The 23,389-nt window shown below is 35.6% G+C and overlaps 1 protein-coding gene and 1 long non-coding RNA gene across 5 annotated transcripts in view; one reads left to right on the forward strand and one right to left on the reverse strand.

Annotated features, from left to right (window-relative positions):
- LOC101746390 (phospholipase D2) overlaps positions 1–23,389 on the forward strand; it is a 36,518-nt gene continuing 13,129 nt past the window's right edge. The window contains exons 1-13 of one of the 4 annotated variants that reach the window (XM_021349058.3): positions 1–159; positions 748–923; positions 3,025–3,222; positions 5,302–5,458; positions 12,323–12,589; positions 14,528–14,648; positions 16,756–16,907; positions 17,889–18,020; positions 19,047–19,195; positions 19,766–20,001; positions 20,687–20,791; positions 21,321–21,460; positions 22,787–22,954. In XM_021349058.3, the coding sequence (XP_021204733.1) occupies positions 3,057–3,222; positions 5,302–5,458; positions 12,323–12,589; positions 14,528–14,648; positions 16,756–16,907; positions 17,889–18,020; positions 19,047–19,195; positions 19,766–20,001; positions 20,687–20,791; positions 21,321–21,460; positions 22,787–22,954 (1,793 nt within the window). In that variant the 5' untranslated portion in view covers positions 1–159; positions 748–923; positions 3,025–3,056. Of the gene's footprint in view, positions 160–747; positions 924–1,101; positions 1,365–3,024; positions 3,223–5,301; positions 5,459–12,322; positions 12,590–14,527; positions 14,649–16,755; positions 16,908–17,888; positions 18,021–19,046; positions 19,196–19,765; positions 20,002–20,686; positions 20,792–21,320; positions 21,461–22,786; positions 22,955–23,389 lie in introns of those variants that run through there. The other 3 variants (XM_012691846.4, XM_012691848.4, XM_021349059.3) reach the window with 3 other exon arrangements.
- On the reverse strand, positions 189–1,077 carry LOC134199936 (uncharacterized). The gene is made up of 2 exons (XR_009974611.1): positions 407–1,077; positions 189–305 (listed from the first exon to the last, which is right to left on the reverse strand). It is a non-coding gene; the product is annotated as an uncharacterized LOC134199936 (long non-coding RNA).

Here is a 23,389-nt window from a genome sequence, read left to right on the forward strand (position 1 = left end):
CAGTGACCAATTTCCACCAAGTGGACTGCAAACTCGTCTGCTTGTTTAATACAATTAAAAATAAAGGTTCTCAATCAAATATCGGACAAAACGAACTTTCGGTAATCGAGAGAAGGAGGTGTGTTGGACGGTTAAATTTGATGATATTGGGTTCTGTAGGTGAGGGACTATTTAAAAACACTCTCTGCTTCATGGTTAATATTGCAAATATTTTTGTATACTATTACACCATTACAATATTTTATTTTTATAAAGCCCTAAGATGTTGCACTGTCCGTGTCTAGATGAGAAGCATAGATTATACACTTAATATTGATGAGAAGTCATTGTCCTCACTGAAAAGAAGACAATCATCTGTTTTAAACATTTAAATAAGCATTCCAATATTCTAGAACTGTAACCTTACATGTGTCAAGTGTTGCCTGCCATTACTTTAATATTCAAACTCCAACAAGGTGTAAAGCAGACTTAATGTAATGGAAAACGAAATGCTGATTCCTGAATTATAATAATGTCGTGATATCGTAAAAACCCATTCACGTCCCAAACAATTAAAATAAATTTTGTTAATCTTTTTCTTAGTGTTTGTTAATTATTAATTTTTATAGTGTTTCTAAATGCAATAATATATGTACAATTTTGACAAATAATAACATTTACAAACTATTCTATAAATTATAACTTGAACGATGTACAACAATATATTTTAACACAGAACTTATCAAAACTGTTTATATCCCTGGAAAGCTCCCTACTACAACTACTGACGTCATTCGACAAGTTCTACAATGAACTCGAACATCCTTGAACTGTTTTAATGAATCAAGCTTTTTGTAAGCCCCACCCGGCCCCGGAAACCCTATGATTTAATCGTCGTTGAGAACTATGAGAGAACGAAGTTCCGTAAGGTCGCTCTGAAGTAGGTAAGTTGAAAGATTTCACTTAAAACAGCCATGAATCTTAAAAAATCGGAGGCCGTGACCACCGGACCGTGGAAGCGTCTATGCAATTGTTTTTAGACAATAAACCGCGTGATTCTGCAATGCAACCACCTTCGGTGGCTGTCAAAAATCAACTGTTGCATTTTGTTAAAATTCTTATCTTATCACATAGATTATGTACACAAGTGTCAGCAGTAAGTGTAATGGCCAACACATTACTTACCAGCACCCAGATGGGTACCGTTTTATTAATATTGAAGTGATTGAAGATATAGAATACAAAACACGTATGGAACGAAACGAACTCACACTCAGTTTTCACAATTTGATCAAACGAGGTAGTGTTGTTTAGTGTCTATTTGATTTTGGAATATGAACCTTAGTGGTATATTTTCAATGGTGACATAGATAATGTTTTGAAAGGTATCAGTTGATAATGTTAAATATGTTTTGAACTGTGAAGTGCTATTGTTAGTTTTGAAGTGTTTGAATATCAACAGTATTTAAAAAAATTAAGTGCAAATTAAAAAAAAAACTGAAATACTCATAGTAAACTCGAAATTATGAATTAAAAAAAACATGAAATATTTAAGGGGTTATGGATGAACTAATACACATAGCTCTAAGTTTTCTGGTGACTTTTTTTATGCAACAGAACATAATTTAATATGGGGACTTTCTATATTTTATTTTGTATCATTATCAAATACATCTTTCTTCTTGCAAATATGAAATTTCTTGTAAAATTACAGCAATTATTGTTTCAAAATATGGGTGTAAGTAACAGTGAATGCGGTATAGGTGAACTTTCAACATTCACCCATATCTACATTTTAATAGCAGTGGTGCCATAAACAACATTTTATATTTGACAACTACCTCCGTGACTGTATTTAAAATAATCTTTACTAACTAAACATTAAATTATATTTTTCTTTGAACAATCTGTGAGAGATCTCAAATTTCATATATTTTTTCTTTCTTTTCACCACAAATTACCTGTTCGTTCAAAAAATTTAGTATCCATTGAATGTTCAAACTACATTAAAATACCTCAAAACCTCTAAGCTTACATGTCAAATACATACTGTCTGCTGGAACACTTTCGTACATTGGTATACTGTTATCAGAATTGGAAATTCAAAATTAATATATAGTTAAAAACATATGTTTGTATATTAAATTTATTATTTATTGAATATTATAGCTCAGAAAATTTGTACTAAGTGTTGATAATATAAACTTGCATAGCTACAGTTTCATTTCAGTTTGAAGAATGACAAAACCATTATACAATATTATTGAGACGTAGGTCTCAAAGTGATGTTGTGATGTGGTGTGTGATGGACTCCAGCAACCACTTAAAACCGTTGGAACCATAAGCTCATTCACCCTTCTGTACAGTAAATAAAAACTCAATTCATGACATTACTTTTCTTTTAACGAAATGTCAAATGAAACTTTAGTCAAATGGGTTTTAGTGAGGGAAATATGTACTAAAATTATGTAATACAAAATATAGTCATGGTAAAAAAATTATTTCAATCTTAAATTGAATTAAGTAAATCGCAATCAAACTGTTCAACATTTAAAAATTAACACTCAAAAAAAATCCTTGTAACAGGTAATACTAGTTACTGGCAATTAATTCTTCTATTATTCAGCTTAGAAGTAAAGGCTTTGGTATTCTTTCAATATACAATTATAAACTAATGAAGTTATTTCTGTTAACACTATTTCCTGATATGTATGATACAAAAATGGTTGTGCTGTATTCAAAGCTGAAGGCTAAACCGAACTAGTTTGGTAATAATCTAGTTAGTCTTTGGTGATTCATGCTTAATTATCCACTTTATACTCCTTTATCAGTGAATAACATGAACTGGCAAACTATAGTATACTAAAATTACCTATAGATTATATCTAACTTGACCGCACTACTTACATCATGGTTATCTACTGCAATCAGTGCTATATGTGCAATTCAATTACAACATTAGATGATAGTATGTAAAGCATGTTTTGTTAAAGCTTGTCTATTTACAATCATTAGAAGCCGAGACAATAATTAATATTGTTTTAGATGAACAACTGTACAGTTACACAAACTACGGGATGGATGTATCCACGCCCACGACCCCGGGCGACTGCCTACCAGGGCTATTCCAGCACATGGACTCCTTGAGCCCAGGGTTGGACTCCGAATTTGACGAAAGTCTTGCAGTACCTGAGTCACTCTCAGTTATAGACATAGATAAAGTTGACAATAAGGATTGTGACGGTGAGTTGGTTAGTTATTTCAACTAAGTTATGTATCTTTTGTTATATTCTTCCTACCGGTTGCGATATGTTGGATTTTTTTATTGATGATCGATTGACATACTAGATAAATAGGAGTTTAAAAAGAATAGAGCTTAAGATTGACAACCCAGGATAAGAGTTACAATAGTAAAGATGTTTAGCCCTTGTAACCTATCGAATTAATCAGAAATCAGACAGAATTACCAAAAAAAAAAACAATTTTGTTGAGCAAGCGTTTTTCGATGTTTTTAATAAATCTAATTTCACTCTGAAACTGGTACAAACAGTTCATCGGATTGTATTCTTGGAAAGTTTATGCAATAGCGATTCACAGTTTACGTAAATATTATGAAACTTCTATGAATAAACGTGGAACTAAAGCGATAGTTATTCGAGTCTTGGTTAATTAATAAAATAATATCGAATAAGCAAACTGCTTTTGGCGAGTGTAGTGAAGAAATTTAAATTCAAATACTTTATATACGGAATCGTTTATTATAACAGTAGTTTGCGCCGCGTCACTTAAAGTGGAATCTTGGACGTCGCCATTTAAATTGATATATCCTTTTTAGTGCTCCGTAGTGTAGCGTAGCAAGAAATAAAATCCTTTCTAGATTAGTTCTCTCTGGTAGTTTTCCAATTACAGCACATTATGCGGCATAATGCTCAACGTTGAATGTTCCAACTACAGCAACGCTTCGCACAATCGAGCACTCTCAAAAGTGATACTCGCAATCGATACCGACTCAGTGACAGAAAATTGACAAGTGTTTTTTCTTTAAGTTGGCATTGATCGAAATTTTGTTTATATTATCGTTAGTTATTAGTTAGTTAGTTATTATCGTTAGTATTTAATGTTGAAAAAAATTGTAAGGCTTTCTTTTCGTCGTAGTTTCTTAGAAATAAATAATCAATGTTAATTAAAACTGTGCTAACTTGGCGCACTCTGCTGATGCATTTGAAAACTAATTCACGTTCCAATTAAGCTTCAGCATAATTCGGCATTGTGCGTCACTGAGTCGCATTATGCTCTGTAATTGGAAAACTACCATTGTCTTCACTGAGAACTCAACACTATGTCACGTCAAGTGTTAAGGTAGATCGTTATTCATTTTGCAATTATAAATGCATACCTTTTACGTAGTACCTTAAAGCTGCTTTCAGACTACGCTATAATATAATAGCATATAGTTCATAGCTCATAGCACAACAATATCGCGCACCATACATTGTTATGGACCCGTTCACGCTGTACTGTATACTATATTTTAAATTATTGGATAAGTATACGCTGCTATACTATATGGCGCTATATTATAGCGTAGTCTGAAAACAGCTTAAGACCGTAGATGTGAAAATAGTTAAATTTAAACATTCTGCCGATCGAATAGTTTTCTATTACATTTGCGTAAGCCATGCGCGTTACAAAATAGAGAATTCGACAGAACCCCTATCTGCTAAGAAAGGATAAGGAGCGATATAAACACGATAGAATAAATGTGACAAATGGAATAAATGAATAAGTATGTCTTATCTTTTATTTAGATATAAATCTAGATTATAATCATATCGATCTATATTAACAAAGAAATCGATTAAAGTAAGTGAGTAAAGTGGTGACTTCATTCCCTATCATGATTCATAAGTGTTCATGTATAGTAAAATCTGTTAGAAGTTTTGCTCATTAAAATTATGTAATTAATGAGAGACTGTTAATCATTGATTAATATTGAAAGATAACGATGGTTTCACGTTAGAGAGAGCCAGCAAATAATATACTGCACAAAGCTCTAATTGTGTTTTTGCGATCACGTGTCGTTACGTGATCGGACTTTAGCAACCTATTAACAATCCATTAAGATACGATAGAAAAAGTTAAGATACGATAGAAAACGAGAATTTCATTAATAGCATTCGAATCTTCGGAAATAATAGTTAAAGTAAATAAAAAGCAAGAAAAGGCAAGACCTTAAACATAGTTTTAGTTGTGATTGTCTCGTATTTTAAATTCGTTCATATTTTTAGGTAATAAATTTGAACATAACATTTTTGTTGACAGCAGTACTTGCCAAATCGGTGCCATTCAAACACATCCACGAACCACCTATAAAATTCAATTCGGTTCATAGGAAAGTGTTCATTCCTGGAGTCGAAATAAAGGTGAGATTTGTCGAAAACGAAAGGAGTGTTACAACACATCTGCTGAATCCAAATTTGTGAGTATATACCATGTGATTTTGATTCGTAATATAATAATGTTAAAACCGTGAATGCGTTGATTGCCTTGATTATGTTCCACCATCAGCAGAATTTATTACGCCACACGAGCTTGTTGTTAAGTGATGATTGGAGTTCATAGTCATATTGAAATAACTACCACTGTTCACATTGATACAAGAGGTGGAACTCTTGTAATCTTCTTCTTTTCTTCACAGCGATTTTTTCTCTTCCATTCTCTTCTATCAACTGTCATCTCAACACTCACTCCTCTCTCTCTCTCTCTCATATCGTCATTCACACACTCCATCCAGGTTTTCTTCGGTCGACCTCTTCCTCCTTTACCTTGCACTACCATTTCCCTACATCTCCTAGTCACATGTATCTTCTCTCTGCGCATCACATGTCCATACCACGCTAACCGTCCGCTCTTTAATTTGTTAATTATCGGGGCTACTTTCACACTTCTAGTATACTCATTCCTTATCTTGTCCATTCTTGGACAGTTGGTACTCTTGTAGTACGATTCTTTTCACCTTCAGACCGTAACACCCGAATGCTTTACAGCAGATTTAAGTAGAACAATGACTGATACATACCCACACTGCCAGACAATGACAGAATTTCATAAACGGACTTTATTTCCGTGGCACGATGTTATCGTTCGAAACCTGTCTACTTAGATTAGATTGATCTTTTTTATTGCTCTTATAGGCAGATGATCACACGGCCTAACTGATCGTAAATACTTACACTCATCGACTTCAGCAAAGTCAAGTCTGTGACCACTGTCCCATCCCTACCATAGAACTCGGATCAAGGCATCGTCCAGTCACCCGAATACACTATATTCTCACTGCAATTCGATTCACATCTATTAAGTTATTAGTTAGTTATTAGGTTAAATAAGATCGGCTTCTCGATGCGAGAGAGCCACAAAATAAGATATATGATAATAAGATAAGATCAATAGCAGCTTTGAAGTCATCGTGACCTAAAGGATAAGACGCCCGGTGCATTCGTTATCTAGCGATGCACCGGTGATCGAATCCTGCAGGCGGGTACCAATATTTTTAATGAAATACGTACTTAACAAATGTTCACGAATGGGTTCCATGGTGTTAGCATAACATCGTGTAGTAAAAATGAAACACAAATTATAATTTGGATTATTACTGGTAATAGAACATCGTTTGAGCCCGCGCGGGAAGGTACCACCACCTTGCCTATTTCTGCCGTGAAGCAGTAATGCGTTTCGGTTTGAAGGGCGGGGCAGCCGTTGTCCTGTAAAAACTGAGACTTAGAACTCGTGTTTCGAGGTGACCACTTAACACCTGGTGAGGCGTGAGCTGGTCCACCAATCTTAGCAAGAAAAAAGCTAGCACAAACAAACCTATCACTATATTGTCCTAAAAACACAATCTAATAGAACACGGTAACTCAATTAGATAAGGAACTTAATGTCGAAGCTACATATTTCGATGTAATTTGAATTTACGGGGTTTTTTTTTTCCGAATGAACCTTGTAATATACGCGAGACTATTAATAGGTGTTATATTTATAATCGGTATTCGATTTCAAGTTATCAATGTTGTAATAATATTTTATACGTATTTATATTTGTCTTTCAAAGAGTGAAAGGCTATTTGGTTTAAGCGACATTCTTGCAACTTTATAGGAGAGCCAATTATAAAGTTTAAAATTTCGAAAAAATATCACAACAAAAAACTTCTTCAGCAATTTGAATGGAGTAAATATAATTGAAGTTCATTAAAACACATCGAACTGTTGCCTGTTGTCGATGCTAATCTATATATCTATCTTCTATCTGTATATATAAAAAATAAATGCTGTTCGTTAGTCTCGCTAAAACTCGAGAACGGCTGGACCGATTTGGCTAATTTTGGCCTTGAATTATATGTGGAAGTCCAGAGAAGGTTTAAAAGATAGAAAAATTTCAAAATGGTCAGAATTAAATAAAAAACAACAATTTTGTTTTTCCTTTGATGTGTCCCCCGTCAGACGGATTCCTTTTGTATGTTTAAAGTTTATTTTATACAAAAGTTTAGGTCTTTTATTTGAGTCGACTATTATCAAAGGCGGCAATCTGACTTTTGGAAAATGATTGGTAAATCAGAAAAACGAATTATTGACTTTGTATTCCATTGGCAGTCACAAAACTCTTCGGAACGACATCTTAGATAAATAACAGGTTAACTATTAACCTTTATTTAATGCAGGTTTTGAACCATATTCTTTGAAGGAGACGATTATATTCAAATAAATCTGTATTGACATATCAATAAAAAAATTTTGTCCAAATGTACAGATTGCCACCTTTGATAATAGACGACTCATTTATCGACTGAGGCACTACGAAGTCTGCCGGGTCAGCTAGTACTAAATAAAACATACCTTTAATTATAAAGTTAATCGTCGCTTTAAAACCAAATAACCTTTCACCTCGATGTGATCTATTTAGCCCAAACATTTTTTTTTTATCCTACCTAAGCTGATAGCCTTGAGAGGCCATTTCAACGTTACCCTAACTAGTAGGTGAGCTCACGGAGCTCAAACCTGACGACTTTGCTAAAACTAACCCTAGCAAGGGCAGTGATTCGCAGAATCTACCACCGGATAGGGAACGCGACCCACTCTAAACTCAGTGGTCTGTGTTTGTGGCTTAATTTACTCGCCGACCCCTTCTTCGCAAAGGTTCGACGAGAACTATGACCGGGAGCCCGATAGATAAGTTAAAAATAATGCATGGCGGGCGAATGAATGTCACCTGGGAGCCCGTACATATCACAGTCCGAAAGCCGTCTTCGCGTTGACACTTGCAGCCTCTATGTAGATTTTATCATTATTATTTGCGCATTTCATTATTAGCATAGTATCGACTATTCCTAGCTCGCCTAGGTTTATCTTTGAACATAACTAAAGTATGTATTTCATCGGAAAAATTGGTACCTGTCTGCGGGATTCGAACACCGGCACATTCCCATCGCTCAATACGAATGCACCGGGCGTCTTATCCTTATTTTTACCCCTACCCATTCACTAGCCTAAGAGGCTACTCCACCTATTTATCCTTAAGCCATCCATACATAAAGCTGATCACAGATCAACGACTTAACATGAATTTGGCCGCGCACTAAATAAGACATTAGATCGAGGCTTTAAAATCCAAATAGACACTAATAACCATTAAATCTAATAGGCTACGAGAATGGGAATAAAAATCTAAACGACTTTAATAATATTTAAATATGTTATTTACATTTAAATCATTATATAATTATGTATAATTTTAAAACGACTATCTGCTTTTCAACAAGCTAAGCACCAAACTAAACACGTGATGTCATACGGGGCTATTAGTATACAAGCAATTATTAGCCCGTCGTTGAGTTTGGACTGAAATGACGTCATAAGTAATATAGTGGCGTCCAGCCGCATTCTGTAAATTTCACCCTCTGAGTTTCTCGCCGGATCTTCTCAGTGGATTCCCGTTCGATGGTACATTCAGTGAAGCACTGCCCTTGCTAGGGTCAGTGTTAGCAATTCTCTCAGGTTTATCCCATGAGCTCACCTACCAATCCGTGAGTAATTGAAATAGCTCCGTAGACTACCAACGATTAGGTAGTGTACATGTAAATTTTATGCGGCAATTTTCATACATTAGATCTGTTCGGTACCTTATTATTAAAAAAATATGATACTCGCAAATATCTTTAGTCAGAGGCGAGTGGCTTCAAACGTCCTATCACAGTTATGGGGTCGTCAACTCTGCTATATTAGGTGATATTTCTTGCTCAACGTATCCGTCAATTAAACTAGAAAAAGCCATGTTTTTTTTGCCCTTGTAGGCAGACGAGTATACTGCCCACCTGATGGTGTGTGGTTACCGTCGCCCATGGAATTCAGCAATGCCAGGGGCAGAGCCAAGCCGCTGCCTACCGCTGAAATGCTGAATGTGACATGTGCACTTTCTGGAAAACGCTTTAATCGATATTTCGTAACCATTCGATTCGTGACAATTCCCACATCGGCCGCTATCATTCCGAGAAAGGATGTGTTATTTTAATATCTTATCATAATTTCTCGTTGCTGCTACCGTAAATGAGAAGATTACATTTTAAATATTAATACGTGAACCAAAAACTTTGTATCCCTTTTTACGAAAATTGCGCGGACGGAGAAGTATGATATTTTCCACACTTATAGAGAATATAGAGAAAAAGTGCATAATGCTAATATTTTTTTAAAATAATGCATAAAAGATACATTAAACCAATAAAGAAAACATTACACACACTACATACCATGTATTTGACGCACACACGCATGCATACAATTTATTGTCAAACTTTTGTTCTTGACGTCTGTTGTCAAATTGAGAATAGATTAAATATTGTTTGTCTTTGTTAATATTTTTTATAGTGTAGTCTTGGCGAAATTTGTGATTATAGAAGTATAAAATACAATCATAATAGTGTACCTACAAACTTACAATTCCAATTAATTATAGTCGAATTTCGACTACTGCGAGACCTCTAGTTTTAATAATTGCTTGATTAAATTTAGCACTTGTGAAGGTGGGTGGCGGAATTTACGTTGTAGATGTCTATGGGCTCCGGTAACCACTTAACACCAGGTGGGCCGTGAGCTCGTCCACCCACCAAAGCAATAAAAATAAAATAAAAAATGAGCTGCAAGATTGGTATACTCGTAAATACAACAATGCTTTAAGTATGATATTAAAAATAACTCGAAATAGAACTAACCGTACGTAACTCAATCAATCAAAAACAAACATAAAAATATAACATACTTCGAAGATAAGAATAATTTATAAGAATTTTTTGGCGCATTGTCATCCATCAGTCAGCTGTGTATATCTAAATGTTTTTAATTCTCCGCATCACGATTCGCGATTTACCGCAGGAAGATAAGGCTCGTTCTATTGATAAGGAAGAACTGGTACAATTTAAATACGACATTTTCTTATTCTATTAAAATGTTATAAATTTATAGAAACTAGAGGTCCCGTAGTAGTCGAGATTCGACTATAACTAATTGGAATTGTAAGTTTGTACACTATTATGATTGTATTTTATACTTCTATAATCACAAATTTCGCCAAGATTACACTATAAAAAATATTAACAAAGACAAACAATATTTAATCTATTCTCATTTTGACAACAGACGCCAAGAACAAAAGTTTGACAATAAATAGTATGAATGCGTGTGTGCGTCAAATACATGGTATGTAGTGTGTGTAATGTTTTCTTTATTGATTTAATGTATCTTTTATGCATTATTTAAAAAAAATATGTAGATTAGATTACTAAATTAGACCTTAGAACTCGTATCTCAAGGTGAGTGGCGGCATTTACGTTGTAGACGTCTATGGGCTCCAGTAACCACTTAACACCAGGTGGGCTGTGAGCTCGTCCTCCCATATCTATATAAAAATGAATTGCTGTTCGTTAGTCTCGCTAAAACTCGAGAACGGCTGGACTGATTTGGCTAATTTTGGTCTTGAATTATTCATGGAAGTCGAGAGAAGGTTTAAAAGGTGAAAAAATAAAACAATTTTGTTTTTCCTTTGATGAGTCCCCCGTCGGAGGGATTCCTTTTGGTTGTTTTAAGTTTATTTTATACAAAAGTTTAGGTCTTTTGTTTTTATCGATTGAGGCACTACGAAGTCTGCCCGGTCAGCTAGTAAGTAATAAAAAAATAATTAAAAAAAAACTCGATAACCCCCGTTAAGTATTACTATTAGCAATATCAGTTTTGATTATAACAAGCTGTGTGAAAATAACATTGACCTCAAACACATATGTATGTACACAGTTTAATACACACTGAGTTTTCCAACAAGGATTTAACATGTAGTCTTACGAATAAACCGATGACTCATGTTCTACTTTTTCTAATATAACGCAACACTGTGTTTTCTGTGTCGTTAATTGAAGTCGTTCATTAGCGGAATTGTAGTTGCACTTAATCGAGCTAATATGAAAGCGCCTGACATTGTCACGAACAGTACGATCAAGACTCGTGTCAAGGATTCAGCAATTGTATATACGTAGTAATTGAGTGCATTTATTATTAAGTTGTCGTTTTGTTTCTAAGTTTATTGTCGAGTTAACGACACGACGACCGAGAATTAGTCTAGTTGCTTCAGTTAATTTGGTAAGAAGCATTTGGGAAAGTGGAAATAATGTTGTCGAACCTGATTCTCACGCTAATTCGGTAGGCAGCGGCTTGGCCGGTAGGCAGCGGCTTGGCCGGTAGGCAGCGGCTTGGTCGGTAGGCAGCGGCTTGGCTCTGCCCCTGGCATTGCTGAAGTCCATGGGCGACGGTAACCACTCACCATCAGGTGGGCCGTATGCTCGTCTGCCTACAAGGGCAATAAATAAATAAAAAAAGAAGATAATTTCCAAAAAATCTTGCATATGAGTATATCATCTCAAATAACAACATTCGTCCAACAGGTCTATCTTTATATCTAAAATTCTGCTGTACGTGTGTATGTCACTAAACTCCTAAACGGCGCGCGTGACCCTAATCAGTTTATTTTCTATCTAAGCTGATGGCCTTGAGAGGCCATTTCAGCTTCTCCTTGACGTGCAGGTGAGCACACGGGGCTCAAACCGGAGTGTTGCTAACACTGGCCCTAGCAAGAGCAATGCTTTGCAGAACCTACCACATAATCGGAAACGCGACCCACTGACAAAATCCAGCGAGAAACTCAGTGGGTTCGTAATCAGTGATTGCAAATTAAAACTATTGGTAAAGCTAGCAAATCTAATTATTTATCTAATAACCCTCTATCCTATTCAATCACTAGGTATACAATATCCCTGCAACATGGCGACTTCACGTGGACGATCAAGAAGCGATACAAGCACATATTAAATCTGCACCAGCAGTTAACACTATATCGGGCGTCGCTAAACATACCGTTTCCAACGAAGGCCCATAAGTCTAGGAGGGCTAGCTTCAAGAACACGGTTGACACTGAAGAGAAAGCCGAGAGGGTGGCTCTCGAAGCTGTCCCGAGGAGTAACTCAAAACGCATCACCAAACCGAGGAAGCGAAGAGGGGCTTTGCCAAGGTAAATCTTTTAGGGCCTTTTTGTTATCAGCAGTGGTCGTAGTAGGTAGATTGATTTTATATTTATATTATATTTATTGATTGTTCACTGGTGGTAGGACGTCGTGTGAGTCCGCACGGGTAGGTACCACCACCCCGCCTATTTCTGCCGTGAAGCGTGCGTGCTATGCGTTTCGGTTTGAAGGGTGGGGTAGCCGTTGTAACTATACTGAGACCTTAGAACTTATATCTTAGGTGGATGGCGCATTTACGTTGTAGATGTCTATGGGCTCCAGTAACCACTTAACACCAGGTGCGCTGTGAGCTCGTCCAACCATCTAAGCAATAAAAAATTAAAATAAAATACTGGCGTCAAGATATTATAATATGGACATGCCATTTTATCTATAAATTTTTTTTTTAATAAAAAAAAATTTAATAAAAAAATTTGTAAAAATTTAATAAAAAAAAATTTTTTGAATCCTCATCAGATAGAATCTCTATATTTACTAGAGGTCCCGCAGTAGTCGAAATTCGACTATAATTAATTAGAATTGTAGCTTTGTACACTATAAAGATTATATTTTATACTTCTATAATCACAAATTTCGCCAAGACTACACTATAAAAAATATTAACAAAGACAAACTATATTCTATTCTCAATTTGACAATAGACGTATAGAACAAAAGTTTGACAATAAATAGTATGCATGCGTGTGTGCGTCAGATACATGGTATGTAGTGTGTGTAATGTTTTCTTTATTGATTTAATGTATCTTTTATGCATTATTTTTAAAAAATATTAGCATTGTGCACTTCTTCTCTATATTCTCTATAAGTGTGGAAAATTTCATACTCTTCCGTCCGCGCAATTTTCCTTAAAAGGGATACAAAGTTTTTGCTTCACGTATTAATATATAGATGAGATAAAGTAACAAAAAGCCTTGTCTAAGTTTTGTCTCATACTGACAAGCGTCATTTCTAATTCGACAGAAAGGGACAAAATACGGTGTAACTATTCCAAGGTGTTCTTGTATAAAATAAAATACTGATTTCTTTCACCATTAGCTAGCACTGGTAGCGTAGATTAATATTATTAATACGTTTTTCACCTTAAACACAAATTCATACTAAATTCAAAATTTCGGAACAAATATCAAATTAAATATGAAGTTCCGGTATTTTGGAAGTATATTCATATTATCCTGTACGTTTGACGTCAACGACCTTAAATCAATCTACCTACTCCGACCTCTAGTTATCAGTGTCATTAATTTGCGAGTTTCTTCCTTAATTCTGAAAACTGTGCTACGTGGTTACATGAAATACGTTTGGATGATAATGTTGTCAAACTCAAATCTATGCTTTAGAGTTCATAAAAAAATACTTACCTAGTTTTTGATACAGTCTGGATATTGGAAATGCAAACACGCAAAGAATGGGATCAAGTCAAATCTTTTTATACATTTCAGTAATGATTATTGTTTAAATAAATAACTAAATCCAGGGACTGACATACATGCTTATACAGTTTTTTTAATAAATAAATACATATACACATAATAAACACCCTGACAAAGAGCACACAAACCTGTTTATCACACGTATGTTTGCCCGATATGGGATTCGAACTCACGACCCTCAACGCAACAGTGAGAGGCGGTAACTACTAAACCATAATAGTGATATCTAGACGCCCGCCGGTCCATCAATACCAATAAAAATCAAATTATTTATTTAGCTTTATTTTCTTTATTTATCCCGACTTATTCCTGTGGGTTCGATCCCGGATGTCTTAGATTTTCCTGAGCAGGCGATAATAGACGTAGTAAATGAAACAACTTAAAATGTAAACTATAAATTAACAATTTATCTTGGTTTCCAATATTTAAATTAATAATCAATAAACCTAAAATAACCATAACCTACAAATAAATCCTTACAATCTTTCTTTAAAGGTTTCCGAAGAAACCAGAAGTCATGATCACGTACGAAGGTATACAATTGCGAATGAAACAATTAGAAGAATATTTATATAATCTCCTGAACATATCCATATACAGGAATCATCACGAAACGGTAAGCGTAACATTTATTTTAATGCGTTTAAGACTTAAAATCCTTCGCATTTTTGTTGCAGTGTTGACGAAATTAAAATTCACACATTGTAGTTGTATTTTTTGCAAACATATTTTTATGCATTTATAACTACACTAGCTGACCCGGCAAACGTTGTGTTGCCTTAAATAAGATTTCTAGGGAAATTCTACTGTAGAAAAAAACCCTAATTTAACAACATAATACCTCATTATAAACAAAAAAAAAATCCAACAAATTAAAATAAATGTTTGGGGTGGACAACCCTTCACTTAGGGGTATGAAAAATAAATAGTAGCCGATTCTCAGACTTACTGAACATACTATTGATACACAAATAAAACCAAAAAAACATGGCTGAAAAATGTATAGTATTGTATAGTTCTCAAATATATATAGTGTATAAACTATGATGTATAGTGAGTAGGTAAGACAGGAGACCGGCTTCGTCCTCATCCCTACTACGTGATGTTTGCTGAATGAGTGGTGACTCCTGGCGGGGATAGCTGATCGATTGATAGTTGATCAGTAGTCGACAGGGGAGGGCGGGAGATCAAATTCAATTAAAAAAAAATCATAATTAAAGGAACTTGAAATTATAAACTCTGAATAAGAATTTATCGCACTACAATTATAATATTTGATTGCCATCTTGCAACCTTATTGCGGATCTGTCATAGAATAAAAAAAAATATTAATCGGGATGGAAAAATAGGGGTTGATCGTATAAGAGTGAAAATTGAGAGTAATATGTTTTTTTTTATTTTAAGTCATGACAAAACAAAATAAAAAACTTGCCAAAAAAATTAAAGTTTATATTTAACAAATAAAAAATAGGGGTTGATCATAGAGGGAAGAAAAATTGAGAGTAACATCAGATTTTTTATTTTAATTCATGGCAAAATAAAAATGAAAATCTTGCCAAAAAAAATAAAGTTTTTAATTAGCAAATAAAAAATAAGGGTTGATCGTAGAAGGGTGAAAATTGAGGATTGTATGTATTTTTGTATGTTGTATCATAAAAAAATAGAAATTAAATATTTTGTCTAAAAAATAAAAATAAAAATTTAGGGGTGGACTACCCCTAACATTTAGGGAGATGAAAAATAGATGTTGGCCGATTCTCATAGATACCGGATAAGCACAAAAAATTTCATCAAAATCGGTCAAGCCGTTTCGGAGGAGTATGGCAACGAAAACTGTGACACGAGAATTTTATATATTAGATAAGATAAATATTCTAGTTTAGGTGAGTACGCCAAGTCGCTAATATGGTCGAGAATATAAAAAAATGCGGGTGGTCAGTCATTTATCGGGACATAAATAATTTTAATACACACGAATGATTAAAAACGGATTAAACCATAATTCTTATCGTTCTGACGCGTATCTGCTTTTTTGTATGTGAGTGTGTGTATACATTTTTGGTTTTTCCGCAATAAATTAAGTTAATTAAGTAATCTTAAAAAAAAGTACCTATAAATTGCAATGGTTAAAAGTTACAAATTCTTAAAATTTTACAAATATCTAAATGCATTTGATCGAGGCTTGAAGGATACGGAAATAATAGAAGTAAATAAATATTTTCTTTATTATTGGAAATTTAGTTTGGAAATTTAGTTTGCATAAAATAATGTTCATCAAAAGATTATGTTACGCACTGTTTTTTTCTAAGTAAATTTCAAACAAAGACAGTAGAAAATCAATTAATAAACAGTCCACAATTATCCATGAATACTTAATTATAACGTGTACTCGTCCCTTCCACGTGATGTCCATGGACTCCGGCAGCCAGTTAATACCGGGTTTTCATACTGGTGGTAGGACCTCTTGTGAGTTCGCGTGAGTAGGTACCACCTCCCTGCCTATTTCTGCCATGAAGCAGTAATGCGTTTCGGTTTGAAGGGTGGGGCCGTTTTAACTATACTGAGAACCTTAGAACTTATATCTGAAAGTGGGTTGCGCATTTACGTTATAGATGTTTATGGGCCCCGGTAACCACTTAACACCATGTGGGCTGTGAGGTCGTCCACTCATCTAAGCAATAAATAAATAAATCACATAAAAGGCTCGTGTGTATATATTTCAGGTGAAATTTCTTGAGGTTTCAAACTTATCATTTATATCGGAGCTCGGAAGCAAAGGAAAGGAAGGCATGATACAGAAGCGGACCGGCTCCACGCAGCCCGGTCAAGCAGGATGCAACTGCTTCGGACTCCTGGGTACCGTCGTCTGTGTCAGGTGACCCTCGACCATTCTCCTTCCCCTTTCTTTGTTTCAGCCGTCTGATGTAGTGGTAAGTGACATGGTTACTACACAAGGGGGTCGCGGGTTCGAATCCCGCCAAGGGAAGATATTTGTGTGATAAATATAAATGTCTTTTCCAGGGTTATGGACGTATATTAAACTAGCGACCCGCCCTCGCTTCGCTTCGGAAACTGTAATTTATTATTGATTTCTCCACTATTTAATGGGTGTTATTATACATATAAACCTTCCTCTTCAAGCACTCTATCTATTAAAAAAAAAACGCATCAAAATCCATCGCGTACTTTTAAAGATTTAAGCATACATAGGGATATAGGGACAGAGAAAGCGACTTTGTTTTATACTATGTAGTGATATATTATGTAAAAAAAAGGGTGCGTGTACTTGTGTACGCGCATAAGAAGTTATACTTTATTTTTATTAAATTTATTTCTTTTTTTTCAATATTAAATAATTAATAATAAATATTTAACGTTAATAATTTAATAATATTTAGTATGAATTATATTAAATAATAATTTTGTCATTTATATTACTAAAAATGAATGCTAATAACACTCGAGTGTACATGCGCGAAAGTTCACCTGCGGCTATATTCAGACTCGCCAAGTTACGTCGGTCGTATTGTAATGAGCGATTTAGTGGGCAACTTCATTTCTGTTAATTTTGTGTCACGGTGCGCGCGCATCGTTAAATTTAACTTTCATTAATTTTTCATAATGCGCTTAAAGAAGTATAACTTCAAAAAATCTTACATTTATTTCCGTTAGCTGGTACCTGTAACACAAGTTCTTTACGAACTTACCGCGGGACCAGTTAATGCGTTTTGCGTTAACGCATCGTGATTGTTAGTAAATATTTATTTATTTATTATTTCTCTCTTTTCCTCTCGATTCTCTAGCCTGAACTATTCCGATCCCGATCGGTTCTAATGACATTTATCGGCCTTTCCAGGTGTAATTACTTCTGCACCGGTCTGGTCTGTGCTAAATGGCAGGAGCGCTGGTTCTTCGTCAAGGACACATTCTTCGGCTACATAAGACCCCGGGACGGAATTGTCAAGGGCATTATGCTGTTTGATCAAGGGTGAGACTAGAGAAAACCATTTAGAATATTAATAAAATATTCATACAATCTACATCCAATTATCAACCTTTATTCAGTATTTTACATTATTTGAAATTTAGTATTATAATCTGATACGAATTGTTTAGCATAATTGAATATGCAATTTCGAAAAGGGCACATGTCGCATATTTTGTCAAATACGTTTTTTCATATACATGTAGTTTTGAGGCTTACCTACACCCGTTTTATAATAATTCCAGTAACTTTCAATTGCTAATTAACACTAAAATATATCTCAAAAGTTAATATTTTAAATTTTACACTGCTTTGGAAAATAATCAGTTTTTTTTTCATTTCCTGAACATTTTACATTTTCAGAGATGTGCCCTTTTCGAAATTGCATATTCAATTGTAATCGGATAACGTAGTTTATTAATAGTGGTCTTAATTCCAAATTACTTTCTTGTTTTCCTTTTTACATGCAGCCCTTGTTAAATAAGTAAGTAGTCGAAGGTAAATATAATTGTACATGATTTTTTCTATTATACTTTAAAATATGGAAGCAATTGTAAAATTTGCTAATATTAATTTTAACTCAATTAATTATCACAGGACGTTTTTTTATAAGTTAAAAAGCTGTCTCTAGTTGAATTTTATTGTTAAAATAATTTTTTTCCCATTTTTCACGGCGACTGGTAACTGGACTTTTTAGTCTGGCTCTTTTATTCTAATAAGCTTCAACAGTCCTCTTTGTAAAAAATTTGAATTTTTCTAGGCCCCAAGCTAAGATTTTCGTCTGTGTTACGAGTACTGGAAACACAACCGACATAATGACCAAAAAATCCAAACCAAACACCACATATCTTTAAGAAAAATAATGACTCACTAATTAGGACCCGTTGTACAGTAGTCTGAGTCGCTAACCACTTAACCAACTAGATGATAAATGAAAACAAAAAATGATTAATTCACACAAAATTAGTAATCAAAGTGAACGATGCCATATTAGGGTTGCCATGTAACAAAATAAAAATACAATTACAGTTTCGAGGTATCGAGCGGAATGTACTCGACTGGGATGAATCACGGTCTTCAGATACTGAACCAGAGCCGACAAATGGTCATCAAGTGCTGGACGAAACGAAAAAGCAAGGAGTGGATGAACTACCTCAAGACTGTAGCTAATCAGAGTGGTGAGTATCTGCTATCTATATCGACTTTTGAACACCCTGTACGCGCCGGCCGCTTGGCCTACCTACCCTACAATTTTCATTAATTCTCTAATCGACGTTAAACGAGCTCTCGGTCTGCATAGTGACTATAAGTCGGATCTTCCGAGCACTTCATCTTTAAAATATTTTTCGGAGCTATGGTTTTAAATATTATTCTATAACTGTGTGGTTTCTCAATTGCATTATATTTCATTCCATATCATTTCAGTTCATGTAATGTTTCGTATTAATCAACTTCATTTCATTTCATAATATCATTTTTCATATAAAAAAATATAAATGCTTCTGATATGTCTTTTCCTTCGTTTTGTATTATTCATAAACTGTACATATTATGTTTATCTACTAATTAAAATATAATGGTTTTTTTTTTCGAATTTAATTCTATTGTACTATATGAAATTCTGAAGTAAGAAAAATACACAAAATTAATTAAAACGCCGAATTATAAAAATCTTATTACTTGACGCTGGCGAATGCACGAACCGTGTCGGAGCGAGAAATGAAAAAAAAATGGCGTATTCGTTTCAGCCCGCGACTTCACGTACCCGAACGTGCACCACTCGTTCGCGCCCCCCCGGCCCGCCACCCCCGCGCGCGCGCTCGTCGACGGCGCGGAGTACTTCTCGGCGGCGGCCGACGCCATGGAGCTGGCGCGGGAGGAGATCTTCATAGCCGACTGGTGGCTCAGCCCCGAGGTGTACATGAAGCGGCCCGCGCTCAACGGAAACTATTGGAGGCTCGATATGATCTTGAAGAGGAAAGCAGTCAGTAGTTTTTTTTAGTTGTTTGTTGCACAACTTAACGGCCGTCTGGTGTAGTGGTAAGTGACATTGTCACTATACAAGGGGGTCGCGGGTTCGAACCCCGCCGCCAAGGAGAGATATTTGTATAATAAATATAAAATGTCTTTTCCAGGGCTGTGGATGTATATTAAATACTAGCGGCCCGCTCCGGCTCCGCTCGGGTATTTAACAAATATATCAACGATGTTTGACGTTGTTTTATTTTTTAAAATAAATGAAAACTTATTGCGGCATAACTATAATGGTTAGACATATATGCTGAAGCGACACTTTTTGTAAATAATAATGTGTTCTACAAAGTCGTAGTACATTATTTTATTCTATCATCAATAGTTTTCGCAGGGCACACGATGTAAAGAATATTTTAGGTAATTTTTTACACCTTCCTTCCTTCCTACCACCTGTCCTTCTTCAAACGAGGCTTGTGGAGAGTATTAAGCGGTAGGCGGCGGCCGTATGCTCGTCTGCATAGAAGGCCAATAAAAAAAACTTACCCTTCAAATCGAAGCAGGCAGGACGGTGGTACCTACCCATGCGGACTCACAAGACATCCTACCACCAGTAAAATACAGCATGTACAGTATAAGTATGTACAATGTTTTCTTTAGAACATGTTAAATAACGATCCTTTTGTATTGTTTTTCAGGCGCAAGGTGTGAAAATATTTATATTGCTGTATAAAGAAGTTGAAATGGCGCTCGGCATCAACAGCTACTACAGCAAAAGTAGATTAGCTAATGACAATATTAAAGTGAGTAGTGGCATTTTGTATAAAATTTTCTTGAACATTTCATAGCGGTAGACAGAGGCTTGGTTCTGCCGCTGGCATTGCTGATGTCTATGAGCTACGGTGACCACTCACCATCATGTAGGCCGTACGCTCGTCTGCGCAAAACAGTGCCATGGATGTGCTTCGCTTCTCAATATTAAGCTGCGACTAATTAATAATAAAAATTTAGGTTGGTTTCTGTCATTCATGTGTTGACTGATACACTAAATCACTCTTGGTCACTGGGTTATATGCAATATGCTGGCCCGCATATTTACTGGTTGCTATGTCAAAATTAAACTTCTTAAAGCTTATTGCCAGAATTTTTACGCCAGTAGTCTGTGGACCACATATCGCGGAGAGCTTAAAATGCCCTACGTGTTCAATTGCGGAATATAACCCTTATTCCGTTGCGATTAGAACCAATTGGCAGGCGACCGTTGGAACCGACATCGCCCCTCAAAGATATCCGTGCCATGTCTAAATGTTTATAACTCCTATCTAACGGTAGGTTTTCCGTCACCCAGACCACGCGAAGGCCGGCGTGTTCTTTTGGGCGCACCACGAGAAGATCGTCGTTGTCGACCAGAGCGTCGCCTTCCTGGGGGGCATCGACCTCTGCTACGGCCGCTGGGACGACCACAGACACAGGTGAGACGCATACATAATACACATAAATTAGATAAAGATATTTATAGCAACTCAAGCACTCAACAAAAATGTTTACGGGCGACGGCCACTAGATGGCTTGCTCCTGTAGATGGCAGTAACTTATTATCTATCCTATATTTGATTTTTAATGAAGAATTTTGAAGTTTTCATAAACCACAATTTTATAGAATTTAATCAATTTGTCTGTGACATATAAGGACTTAAATGTTTTTTTTTTTTTTATTATCTGTGTTTAGTTATACAATAAGTAAATGCCTTAACTTTAACAACATATACATAACTATATGGGTGGCACATTCACGTTGTAGATGTCAATGGGCTCCAGTAACCACTTAACACCAGGTGGGCTGTGAGCTCGTCCAACCATCTAAGCAATAAAAAACAAAAAAAAAACAAAAAATAAGTTTAGGGGCATCCGTTGTAAGATGTCGCTGATTTCCATACAAAAAAATATTTGTCTAATCTTAAGTGTCTTAAGTATCACAGTTTCTGGCTCTGGTAAGATGCACGGACGGGCCGCCAGTTTATAGCTATTAGTCTCCGCACATCAATCGAAATTCAACCATTATCACTGGTACCACTTAAATTCATTTCGAGTTTTAGACAATAAAAAACAGACTATTTATTTGCTATATGTCTATTGATAGCACTACATATTATGTAGGCACAAAATAAATAGTTTAACCAATGGAGGAGGATAATATCTAGAAATGTTGTCCTGGCATTATTTATATATTAGATCATTTATCGTAAAAAGACTAACAAGCTAATGCTCTGTCTGAGCTAGCAGTCATCAGAAACCATAGACACGAAAACGAAGATGCTACCATAATCGAGATCCAACTCATTTATATTAAAACTAGACGATGACTTTTTTTGATAACGCCATCTTGTTGTGTCTTTAAAGCGGTTAGTTGCCCTCAATTAAGAAAAATAGTATTATTATTCGCCAATAGATGTCGGGAAGAGTTGATTATTGAAAACACGAATAAAACAACATTTTCTGAAAATAAATCGTAGATAGATCGATTTATCGCCCCCGACCTCCCCTGTATACTAAATTTTATGAAAATCGTTGGTGCCGTTTCCGAGATTCAGATTATATACATATATATTAATATACAAGAATTGCTCGTTTAAAGGTATAAGATAAGATAAAGGCATTGCCAACAAGATAGGGGAAGATAATGTACTTGTGCGGACGGGTGAGGGTACTAGCAAGTCAAGGAGGCTGGGATCCGTATCTCCCGATAAAATAGACTGTCACCAATTATAATCACGTGCTCTCTTATCTCCCTTTTCCAGGTTGACGGATCTGGGTAATATAGCTCAACCGAAGAACTCTATAAGGACTAAGAAGAAGACTTCGAGTTCGCCGGGCGGGGGCGGCCTGTACATACACAACGCGAACGGCATCGACGCCGCGCTGGAGCTGGCCAAGACCTCCAGAGATATCGTCATCGGATTGAATGAGTAAGTTTGCTTCTATGGCTTCCGTGTCGAGCATATACCATTTTTTTATTGCTTAGACAGGTGGACGAGCTCACAGCCTGGTGTTAAGCGGCTACTGGAGCCCATAGACATCTATAACGTAAATGCGCCACCCACCTTGAGATATAAGTTCTAAAGTCTCAGTATAGTTACAACGACTGTCCCACCCTTCAAACCGAAACGAATTACTGTTTCACGGCAGAAATAGGCAGGGCGGTGGTACTTACCCGCGCGGACTCACAAGAGGTCCTGCCACCAGTAATTACACAAATTATAATTTTGCGGGTTATACATTTTTATACACGATGTTATTCCTTCACCGTGGAAGTCAGTCGTGAACATTTGTTGAGTACGTATTTCATTAGAAAAATTGATACACCGGTGCATCGCTCAATGCGAATGCACCGGAGGTCCTTT

This window comes from Bombyx mori, chromosome 13, assembly GCF_030269925.1.
Source record: "Bombyx mori chromosome 13, ASM3026992v2".
Lineage (NCBI taxonomy): Eukaryota > Metazoa > Arthropoda > Insecta > Lepidoptera > Bombycidae > Bombyx > Bombyx mori.